The sequence below is a fragment of the Pediculus humanus genome, genomic scaffold (genome assembly GCF_000006295.1).
Source record: "Pediculus humanus corporis 1103172108298 genomic scaffold, whole genome shotgun sequence".
Lineage (NCBI taxonomy): Eukaryota > Metazoa > Arthropoda > Insecta > Psocodea > Pediculidae > Pediculus > Pediculus humanus.
This window is the reverse complement of record NW_002987867.1, coordinates 745,398-757,887: the sequence shown is the minus strand read 5'-3', so window position 1 is coordinate 757,887 and position 12,490 is coordinate 745,398. Positions and strand designations below refer to the sequence as shown.

Sequence of the window (12,490 nt, the reverse complement as noted above, 5' to 3'; positions counted from 1 at the left end):
CTGGAGCATCTGAAACCCCCCCCCCCACAAAAAAAAAATTATTATTATTATTATTATTACATTTTGATAACATTCATATGATATTTTATACGATGTTTGTTTGTATTTGTGTAACCTAATAATAATAATAATAATAATAATAATAATGCATACTCGAGTATTTGTTTTGTTTACGTTTTTATCATATCCATCCGGAAACGGATTTTTTAATTGATAACATTTTTTTTTTAATCGTGTGAAAATTAACCCTCCTGTTGTTACCCACTCTTAAGTAAACTTTTCTTATGCCAATTTCCCCCCCCCCAACTCCCTTTTTAAAGAAAAAAGGGGAGGGGGAAATTGAGATTTTAAAATTTAAAATTTTTATCCATTGGTTGTTATATTTGAATCGCGTTACTGATAACGTAAAAATTAATTTGTATAGAAATATTTTTTTTGATGTTCTGGAATAACAACAACAAGAACAACAAGAACAACAAGAACAACAACAACAACAACAACAACAACAACAACAACAACAACAACAACAACAACAACAACAACAACAACAACAACAACAACAACAACAACAACAACAACAACAACAACAACAATAACAACAACAACAACAACAACAACAACAACAACAACAACAACAACAATAACAACAACAACAACAACAACAACAACAATAACAATAACAACAACAAAAAAATTTTTTTTTTTTAAATTAAATACTTATCACTTCTTATCAAACTAATCTTTTTTTCACAAACGAGGAAAAAAAAATCAAAATTTTTTTTGTTTTTTTTTTTTTTGTATATTTAAGTGGAAAATTTTTTTTTTTAAATTATTATTATTATTATTATTATTATTATTATAAAAAAGAGTAAAATGCCCTTGCTTTCCAGGTTGTAAATTCATAAAAAATAATAAAAGGTAAAAGGTCATTTAAAATATATTTTTTTTTTTCCAAAAGCAATATCGGGGTTCACGTTTTAAATTTTTTTCTTCTTTTTCTTCTTTTAATTGCATTATTATTATTATTATTATTATTATTATTATTATTATTATTATTATTATTATTATTATTATTATTATTATTATTATTATTATTATTATTATTGTACGCGATGACAAGGTCGAATTGTTGAAAACAACCAGTTATTATTATTATTATTATTATCTTTTATTAAAGATGCAAAATAAAAAGTTAAAGATGAAGATAATGGAAGATGATGAAAAGATGTGAATACAGTTTATACGGTTTTAATTTTCGTTTTAAAAAAAAAAAAAAGGAAAATTAGTATCGGAAAATTTTAGAACGTTTTGATAACGATTATTACGACGAAAAACGCCGTGTGATGATAATGATAATGATAATAATAATAATAATAAGGATATAAACATTAAAGAAAAGATTTAAAAAAAAAAAAAAAAAGTTGTTCGTGAAAAAAAAAAAAAAATATTATTATTATTGAAACATGTCTTTCAGGTTTTAGTTTTGGTATTTAAGGTTTTCAAATCGAACCTATTGTATGATTTTAAAATTTTTTTTTTTTTTGTTAATAATCTGACTGGTAAGTTAATTACTTTTCATTAATTTAATTTGTAACAAATCCGCGTTTTTTTTTTTAACGTTTTTTTTTTTTTATTTCGCGATTTGACTTAAATAAATAAATTTCCGTTATTTTATTATTATTATTATTATTATTATTTTATTAACTTTATACGGGTTTACGCGATACATAAAAAAAAATAATAATAATTAAAAAAATGTACGGAAATGTAAAAAAAAAGGTAATAATTTTTTTAAATAACTTCTTTTTCCCGTAAGAGAGAGAGAGAGAGAGAGAGAGAGATTCACCGTTTAACTTCCATATTTTTTTATTCTTTTTTTTGGGGGGGCTGAGGGGGGGGGGTAAATCGTTTCGATTTTTATTTAAATGTTAAAAGTACAAAAAAAAAAAAAAATCACGTAAACTTTTCTCAATAATTTTGTATTTTACTCAAACGGGAATGAAAAAAAAATTCGCAATTTTTATTTATTTTTTTATTTATTTATTAAATGATAAATAAAAAAAAAACCGTAAAGAATGTTAAATTTAATAAATTAATTAATTAATCGCGAGTAATTAAAATAAATGTGGTATTTATTTATTTAATTATTAAAAAAAAAAAACCGACGACGCATTCGACAACGATTCATATTTTTACATTTAATACTATGATTACTGAACTTTCCCGCCCCCCCCCCTCTGCTCTCCCCCCGTGGAAAATCATAAGAGTGTGAAAGATGAGACTTTAAGGCTCCAAAACGATTCAGGTATTAATAAAAAAAAAAGGAAAAAAATTAACGACGTGTAACGATATTTATTTACCATTTAAGTCTCTTTCTTACACACACAAAAACTCCATTCTCTCTCTCTCTCTCTTTATGAAAACGAAATATATATTTTATTAGGACCGGTTATCCTCGTCGAAATTATTAAAAAATAATTATTTAATTTTTTTTTAATATAAAGTCAATAAAATAAAAATTATTTATTTATTTATTTACTCTAAAATACATATATATGTATGTATATTTAAATAAAATAAAAATGCCGTGACCTTAAAGTATTTTTATACGAGACACATGTGCTTTTTTTTTGTTATTTTAAAATAATAATAATAATAATAATAATAATAAAATGGTAATTTTATTATTCGAAGAAATAGAAGAAAAAGAAAAAAACAACGGGGGGGGGGGGTGGTTTCGGATTCGGGTTGTTATGACCGTAATAAAAATCACCCCATTATTTGAGAGATTTTTAAGAAATGAATTATATAAACGCCGCCATTTTTCAAACGTTCCTCTCGTTTAACCTTTTTTTTTTTTTTTTTTTTTTTTTTTTGAATAAACGGGGGACCCCTTCGTAAATAATTTCTTTTTTATGTGGAAAGGTTTGTTGGCCCCCCATCGATTTCAAACAATTCGATCGTTTACTTTTTTTTTTTTTTTTTTTTCGATTTTGATTTAATTATCGATTTTTAATTATAAATACTCAAATAATTAACACGAAAACAAATATTTTTTATTATTTATTTACACGGTCAATTAATTTATTACAAATGTTATCCAATCACGTTTCACCCCCCCCCCTACCCCCTACACCTCCCCGTTTATAAATTTCGTGTCGGTATCGATCGTGTGGTCTGATTCGTTAGGAACCATTTTTAACAAAAAATTTTAAATTTCATTTAAAGTTTGAATTGTATTCGAACACGATCCAACGGAAAACTCTTAGTAATAATAATAATAATAATAATAATCGTATTTTGTTTTAGGTTTGTGTTGCCAATGTAAAATGTCGAATGTTCAAACAATGTTTCCGTTGTACGGTATAACATTATTCATTTTAACGTTTTCGTTCGTTTCGGGTAAAGTTTACGACAGATGCGAACTTGCAAGAGAATTAAAATACGTTCACGAAGCACCATCCGAACAATTGGCTACCTGGGTTTGCATTGCCGAACACGAATCACAATATAAAACGGATGCGGTAGGTCGTTTGGGTGAAAAGGGTTCAGCCGATCACGGAATTTTTCAGGTATTAATTTTTTTTTTTTTTTTTTTTTTTTGACACTTTTAAATTAAACGCCATTTATTAAAAAACGACAACAATAACCTTTAAAAAATAGTATCTTGTGTTCATTTTATTTGTTTAAAAAAATTTGTTTTCCAAAAAAAAAAAAAAATTCAAGGTTTACAAGTGTGTATTAAAACAAATGGAATTTTTTTTTTTTTTTTTTCATACCCGTTAAAATTGATTAATTTTCCAAAAAAAAAAAAAAAAAAAAAAAAAAAACTTCTATCTTCGGAAAACATTAATTAATGACAAAAAGGTTTTTCTTAACAGATAAGTGATAAATATTGGTGTTCGCCAGATAGAAAGGGATGCGGTTTAACTTGCGATGAATTAGAAGATGACGATATATCGAACGATTTTAAATGTTCGTTAAAAATACATAAAGAACATACTGGAATTTCTGGTGATGGTTTCAACGCGTGGGTCGTTTACAAATCCCTTTGCAAAGGTTACAAAGCTAAAAAATATTTGAGAGGATGTTTTAACGATACAAACGATAACAACGTATATTCCTCGACGGTAACTTCTTCGTCGCCGTATCCGGGATTCGAGGGACAAAACAATACCCGAGATTTGAATTCGTTTTCCGTTTACTACAATTCTTTTCAGAGCGGAAAAATTTCGAGTCCTTCGAGTTCGATAAATCATCATTATTCGAATAATAATGATAATGATAACTTGAAGAATTTTTTTAATTCGCAAACATACAAAACGACAACAATCGAGAATCCATTTTTACCGACCACGATCTCAAAATATTTACACAAAAATGATTATAATACATTTTACAAACAACCGCCATCACAAAACGCAAACGTCGTAAGTACATTCGGTAATAATTTTAATAATTATCAAACGACCACCACGATTAAACCGTTTTTTACGTACACCACCGCCACCAAAACGAAATATTTAGGTAATAATAATAATAATAATAATCAATCGCCATTGGGTGGTTTTGTCAATCAAAATTCGTTATCTAGAAGGCCCGGCGTAATAATTCAATCGAACAGCAACGTTTACAACAACAAATACGTAACGACAACATCCAACAATCCAACATTATTCAATCGTAAAACCGTTCAATCCACCACAACAATCGATCCGAGATTTACAATTAGAGAAAAATATAATAATAATAATAATAATAATAATAATAAATTTCAAACGACGACGACATTAAGACCTTTTAATTCGAATAATTTTAATACGAGACAACAATCGTCGAATTCGAACAATAATAGATTTCCATCATCGAATTTATCAAATAGTAAATTTTCGTCAAAAGTTTCATTTTCAGGATTTACGGGTATTACATCCGGGATAAACAACAAACCCTTACCGCAAAATAATCTCGTTAATAGAGTCCCGAGTAAAAAACCGTTATTTATAATCAACGGTCAAATATGGTATTAAAACAATGAAATTAATCCGATGGTTGTTAAATCGAAAAATTAAAATTAAAAAAATCCCATTCATTAAATGGGATTTCATTAAAATTTTCATATCGAAGATAAGATGATGGAAATCTTTTTTCCCCCTCCCCCCCTCCCCCGCCCCCCGATGCCCCTTTGTGATATATGTTTTTTCAAACTATAACTCGTAGTAAGAACAGATTTTGTGAAAACAAACTTACCCTGACAGGAAGACAAATCCAATATTCCAGATTTTAAACATCCATTAACGTGTGTTAATTTTTTTATAGATCCCGGACAAAAACAATAGTTTTTATCGTTTTCTAAAACGCTTGCAAAAACATTTTTATCGGCTATGTACCTTTTTCCCCAAACGCCTTTGAAGTGTACGTAACCGTCACTCGTGAGTTTTATCGATCTGAAATACATAAATCATCATCATCATTCAAAAAAAATAAATCAATTTTTTAAAAATTATTATTATTATTATTATTATACCTGCATATTTCTCCATTGAATACGTTAATCGAATCGATACCATCCATGTCGAGATAAGGTCTAAATATTGTCGCATCCGTACCTGATATCCTATTACAACTTTTTCCTTTCCAATTATTTAAAGTCGTCATGTTGTTCCACGATAATATCGTACCTATTTTAGTTATATCATATATTCCCGAATCGATTTCGTACACTTCGTCGCTCGTACGGTTTTTCTAAAAACGGAAAATGATGTATTATTTTCACGAAAGGAGGTAACAATTCGATCAGTAGTTAAAAAATGACGTCTTACGTATCCGAAAACGGAAAACGAATGCACGTTTTTACCCAAATCATCCAAAACGATCGTTTTAGATTTGATTAACCTGATAGCTTCGCAAATAACTTTCGTATCGACATTATTAACGGATGATGTTTGATTGCACAATAATGGTAATTTACCAAATAAAAATTCTTTGACGGATGTTTTTATAAACATCGGATTTGAATTTTCCGTCGGCCATATTTTATTCAATGCAGTATCAACTAATTTAATAACCGGATTAATAACTTTTAAATTATCGACGATTTGCGAGAGTATCTAAAAAAAAATTAATTTTTCAAATTAATAAATAAGAAAATCCGCGGAAAAAAAATCATTATTATTATTATTAAAATTACTTACCAAAGCTTGAAGATTGACAACCGTATAAACATCATCTTCTTTTAAATTTCCAGAACTTTCTTCATCGAATTCGAATGATATATCATCCTTGTATTTAATAACACCCGTTTCTTCATTAACGGACAAAACTTTTTTACTTCTTTTTTCTTTATACACGTAAGGACCGTATTCCGTCACTTTTGGTAAAGATCCCCTTAAAATTTCCTCGGGATTATTTACGTTGAATATGTAAACGTTAAAATAAATATCCACGGGTGGATTTTCCCAACGTTCCCAAGACTCTGAATTTTCTTTTAATGCCAATAACTAGAAAAACAAAAAAAAAAAAAAAATTTTAAGCGAACAAATTTAAACCGTATCAAATTAATAAATCATATTTTTTAATTTTTTTTTTACAAAATTCATTATTAATAAAAATTATTATTATTATTATTAGAAAAAAGTCGTAAATTTTATAAGAAAAATGGGTCACGAAAAACTAGTTTTTCCTTTTCCTTTTTTTTTTTAATTAACATTTATATTCCTGTATTAAAACTACTACGGAAGTCATAAACCAAAAAAAAAAATAGTTTTATATATATCATTATTATTTTATTAATACATAATTTTTTTTTTATTTACATACATACATACATTTAAATTTAACCGTAAGGGACGGATGTGATCAATTAATAAAGGCCAAATAAAATTATTTAAAATTTAAGTCGATACGAAAAAAATTTTTTTTTTTTTATAAAATTAAATAATGATATATATTTATCTTATCGTAAATTGTAATTACGATGAACAATCATCATCATCATTATCATCATCATCATCATATCTAAAATAATTATTTAAACAATTTAAAAAAAATCAAAATCAAAAAATTTAACCAATTATAAAAAAATTTTTATTAACTTTAAACAAAAAAATTATTTATCAAGATTTCGTACACACGACAATACCATATTGATTAAGATTGTTTTCCTAACAAACAAACGAACAAACAAACAAACACTTTAAAACAATTGTTAAAAATTTATTGAACTAAATAAAAAATTTTTGATTTGACAAATCGAACGGAATTTTTTCTTTTTTTTTTAACGATTATTATTAATATTATTATTATTAACTATTGGAGGAAAAAAAAAACGTTAAAATTTAATAAAAGAAGATTTTAAATAATAATATTTATTAATTAGTCATCATCATTATCATCATCTTAGTACAACTGCGTATTATTTGGCTCAAGGTAAAAAAATTATTAAACCAACAACAACAAATTTATTTAAGAATGATAATAATAATAATAATTTTTATTATTATTAATTGATATAAAATCCATTAGATGAGTTATTTATTTTCAATGATGAGGAAAAATAAAATAACTTCCGGTTTATTAATTCAATGTAATTCTCATCTTCTTCTTCTTCTTTACAAAATAAACTTTATAAAATTTAGGATTTGTACGGACCCGAAAAAACCCAAAAATTATTAATAAACAATTAATAAAGTTATCATTATCACGAAAGGAATAAATAAATAAATAATTAATAAATATAATTATTATCTATTAACAAATATATAAAACAAATCTATCAACAAGTTTAACAATTTTGTTGTGTCTTAATAAAAAAATTATTATTATTTGTAAAAAAAAATATTTTAGAGAGAGAGATAGATAGATAGATAGATAGAGAGAGAGAGAGAGAGAGACAATACAATAATTATAACTTACATCAGCTAATTTATTTTTTAATAAAATTGGAAATATAATCCAACCGAAAATAATACTTAAAACGACGATTACCAAACCAGCTATCCCGATTCCCAAATTTACACGATACGGATTGCATGCCATTTAAATTTTCCGAAAAGAAAAACAAAACAAACAAACAAGAAAATGGTTTAACAAACACAAGAAATTTTCACAACTAAAATAATTTGTTCCGTCGTATGAAAAATTAAATCTTATCTTTATCGAAAATGTGTTTATTATACTCACTTGAAAATTTTTTTTTTTTTTTTTTTACATTATTTTATCATTGTGATGACACACACACACGAAATAATCATGTCGAAAATTTTCCCTTATTTTAATGGAATGTAATTACTAAACAAATAATTTTTTGGGGGGGCGGGACGGGATGGGACGGGGGATAATCTATTTATTAATGGAACCATCAAACAATTGTATAAAAAAAATCATTTCCCAAACCTTAAAATATTTAAAAATAACATTTTGTCGCACTTTAAACAACAAAAAACATAATAATAATAATATTAGAAAATGGGGGAAAAGTAAAAATTTTGTAAAATATTTAAAAAAAAAAAAATTTCTTTTATTACAAAAAATAAATTTAAATAAATCACGATAAATTAATTATAAATACAAAAAAAAAATTTGTCAATTATTTAATGATGATGATGATGATGACGATGATTATTATTATTATTAACAAATGATTTATAAACTAATATTTTCAAAATACTTTACTAAAACAACAACAACAGCAACAACAACAACAACAACAACAACATGATTTTTTTAAAAAATAAATAATAAATTAAAATATTTTGTGCGCGTTTGTTACCTCACAATACCTGTGTGTGGGAATATCATCATAAAAATAATTAATATATATATGATTGATTACCGGTCACGTTTACATCGATCTCTTGTCTTTTTCGTCTTCTGCTACCACGTTGTTTAATTCGAAATCTACGACGAGTGAAAAATGATCGGATGGATAACTCAATGACGGTATCCTTTCGGGACCGATGGTTTTACCGGTTGGAAAATCTAATAATCTCAACGGGATAAAATGTTTCGAATGAAAAACGTAGTCTATCGTGTGACATATTTCACCCTCTTCCCTAATCTATATAATAAAAAAAAAAAAAAAAACAAACGAACATTAATTAATTTCAAGGAGAAGGTGGGGAGGTGGGGGTGGGGTAAAAACAATCAAATCACCTTCCAAGTTGTGTAGGGAGGTTCTCGTCCGTTCACAGAATAAGCACTTTTCAAATCCAACCTGTTATCCGTCATCGTTCTGTAAACAGGTTCGGAAGGTTCCGCATTGAAATCTCCTCCGATTATGATCGGCCTTCCACCTGATATTTTTTCAAGCCAAGTGAGAAGATCCCGTCCCTGATGATCTCTCAGGGTTGCTAACAAAGCACCCGCCTTCGCTTTCAAATGCGTCACGGCGACGCAAAATTCGATTCCACTTTCTTTATCTTTTAATATGGACGACAAACCCACCTAAAAAAACAACAACGACAAAAAAAAATAATAATAATTTCAACCCCTTTTTTACACCGTTAAAAAAAAGCAGAAGAAGAGAGAGACCTGATTGCTTTGAACGTGCCAAACTTCCAATATTCTCGTTTCCCATTTGATGACTTCGTATTTTGATGTTTTATAAAACATGGCGGCACCATCCGAACCGTTATTTCCTTCTACGTAAACGCAAGGTGAATCGGGTTTTGGGAAAAATTTTCCAGAGTACCCGATGGATTTCAAGGCGGATTCCAAAAATTTAAAATGATCGACTTCCTTAAATATGAAATTTTTTGTTCATCATCATCATCATCATCATCATCATTAGTATTAATAATAATAATAATAAAACGATATTGAAAACATTAATTAAATTTATTTGACGATTCAAACAAAATCTTTTAATAAAAAAATTAATTTTTCCTTTTTTCTCCCTCTCCCCCCTCCTCCCCCCTCCTCTTCCCCTATCCCGACATTTTAATTATTTAATTACCTCCAAGCAAATGACATCAGGGTCGTTTTGTATTATTTCCTGAAGAACGTAAAATCTTTTCAGTGACCAATCCAATGATTCGGGAGGAGTTTTAACAAAATTATCATTCGACACTCCCAATGCTGGAACAAAAAAAAAAAAAAAAAAAAAAAAAAAATTATTTTAGAATTAAAACCTTAAAACAAAATTAAAAATTTATAGGTACGATAAGGTACAGTTAAGAGACAAGTTGACCTCACGCGTCGTATCACGTTGAATCATACCTATTGATTTATTTATTAATTTAAAAAAAAAAAATTGAACCTATTAATTAATTAATTTTAATTTTAATTTTTTTTGAATAGAGAGTTCGTTCGTTCGTGTGTGTGTGCGTGTGTGCGTGTGCAGAGACGACATTTGCAAATTTGTTTGTTATACTTTATGTGAGAGAAAAGTTTCAATGATTTCCTTTCACTTTAACAAAACATAAACATAAACATAAACATAATTTCGTTTTTGTCCGCCCACGATCATTTAAACTTGAAAACATAACATAACAATAATGTTTTGATTGATTTCGTCGTGTCATAACAAATATAATGTTTTGTTTTGTTATCATTGTTATTGTTATTATTATCATTATTAATTTCACTTTTACGAATATCACCAGGGGACAAGGGGAGGAGGGTGGGGGGGGGAAATAAATAAAATTCGTAAATGTAACGACGCAAAATAATTTTTTTTTTTTATTTTTCGTAAACGAAGGTTAAACGATTACGCTTTCTTAAAATTAATTTAATTAATTGATTTACGAATAAAATAATGAATGACATTGACAATGATTTACAAAAAAAAAAATCACCATGATGTGAATAATAATAATGATAATGATAATAATAATAATAATAATAATGATTTGACTCACTTTGCGACAATATGTTCCACTGCAACAATCTTAAAAATGATTTTCTAGTTGATTCATTCCCCGAAAAAATTTTCAATTCTCTGAATTTCCGGTTTAAAAGCGGCGGACGTTGAGAGGTTTCGATGATTTTCCGACACCTTTCCAATAATTGAACCTGAGCCGTAGGTTCAAAAGTTGAGCATATATCTTCATCGGCCGTATCCGAATTTTCTATTTTGGCCGTCGATGTGAAACTTCCCATTCTGCGAATGAATGAAACTAATAAAATCCAAACTTTTTCCCTATTATTATTATTATTATTAAAAAAGGCGCGGAGGATTAAGAGAAAGAGAGAGAAAGAAAAGCAAACAAACAAATAAAAATGCATAAATGAAACAACAACAACAACAAACAAAAAATAAGTGAAATGAAACGTTATTTTGCACAATCGACTAAATTTCTCTAACTACACAAACTACGCAAATTTTTTTTTTCTTTTTTTTTTTTTTCGCTTTTTCTTTATGATTTACTAAACTAAAAGTTGATTAATCGATAATTTAAACTCATTGAATGAATTTGTGGTGTAAAACCGGATTTTTTTTTTTTTTTTTTTTCACATAATCACGTTAAATTATTATTCAACTCGTTTTGTCACCGTTTTGTCGAACGCATTAGAAAAAAAAAAAAAATTAAAAAATGAACATTTTGCAAATAAATTGCAATCATTTTTCATTTCCGCTACACGAAATTAAATTATCTACAACCGCACGCGCACACACACACACACAAAACCTTCAAATGATTTTAAAATTTATTTTGACAAATTTTTTGGCAATCAAATTATTCGAATTTTTTTTTTTTTTTTTTTTCCTAACAAATTCCCGATCGCTTATCTAAATGTGTTAAATAAAGTTCTTTTTTTTTTTTGGGGGGGGGGGGGACAAATTCATTATGATATCCGTAACAACAATTTTTTTTTTTTTCGGTTATGCAAACAAAAAACGACCAAAACGCCTCCATCTTTTATAAATTGAAAATGTTAATAAAGATTAATATCGATCGATACGTTTTTAAATCTCAAACACGTTTACATAAAAAAAAAAAAAAAAAAAAAAAAAAAAAGAGTAAACAATTAACAATAAAAGAATTAAAACTAAAATCTTGAATAATGACGTCGTATACTTAATAATAATAATAATAATAATAATGATAATAATAAATTAATTTAAATAAATTAAAAAAAAATTATTTCCGTGAACGTACACAATCAAAGAAAGAAAACATAAACAAAAGGATGGGAAACAACAACAAAAACAACAACAACAACGACTTGAAATTATTTAAATAAAATTCACATAATTTTTACACTCGACCCGAAACGCGATAATAAAACACGATAATAATAATAATAATAATATTTTTTTTATTTAAATAAAATTAATTGAATTCTATAAAAATGTGTGTGTGTGAGAGAGAGAGAGAGAGAGATTATGTTAACACATAACTCACTCTTCGAATTATACACAACGAGGTTTTGCAAAATTTAAATTTCGATTCGGATAAGAAAAACAACATCATGACCAACACTGAATGTTGCGACTAATAATAATAATAATAATAATAATAAGAACCACAGCAAACCAACTAAAAAGAAA

General features: G+C 27.0%; 3 protein-coding genes across 3 annotated transcripts; 1 reads left to right on the top strand and 2 right to left on the bottom strand.

Moving 5' to 3' along the window:
• Positions 1–3,329: 3,329 nt before the first annotated feature.
• Positions 3,330–4,254, top strand: Phum_PHUM563940 (Lysozyme P precursor, putative; the record flags this gene model as incomplete). The annotated part of the gene is made up of 3 exons (XM_002431941.1): positions 3,330–3,572; positions 3,882–4,192; positions 4,221–4,254. The coding sequence occupies 3 exons, from the start codon at positions 3,330–3,332 to the stop codon at positions 4,252–4,254; spliced, it is 588 nt and encodes a 195-aa protein (XP_002431986.1).
• Positions 4,255–4,774: 520 nt separating this feature from the next.
• On the bottom strand, positions 4,775–7,141 carry Phum_PHUM563930 (cd36 antigen, putative; the record flags this gene model as incomplete). Its single annotated transcript, XM_002431940.1, has 6 exons — positions 4,775–4,797; positions 5,248–5,444; positions 5,525–5,742; positions 5,820–6,107; positions 6,192–6,497; positions 7,139–7,141. 6 exons carry the CDS (start codon positions 7,139–7,141, stop codon positions 4,775–4,777), a joined length of 1,035 nt encoding a protein of 344 aa, XP_002431985.1.
• Positions 7,142–8,839: 1,698 nt separating this feature from the next.
• Positions 8,840–11,097, bottom strand: Phum_PHUM563920 (protein angel, putative; the record flags this gene model as incomplete). The annotated part of the gene is made up of 5 exons (XM_002431939.1): positions 8,840–9,043; positions 9,151–9,441; positions 9,529–9,735; positions 9,953–10,074; positions 10,857–11,097. The coding sequence occupies 5 exons, from the start codon at positions 11,095–11,097 to the stop codon at positions 8,840–8,842; spliced, it is 1,065 nt and encodes a 354-aa protein (XP_002431984.1).
• Between the last annotated feature and the right edge of the window lie 1,393 nt (positions 11,098–12,490).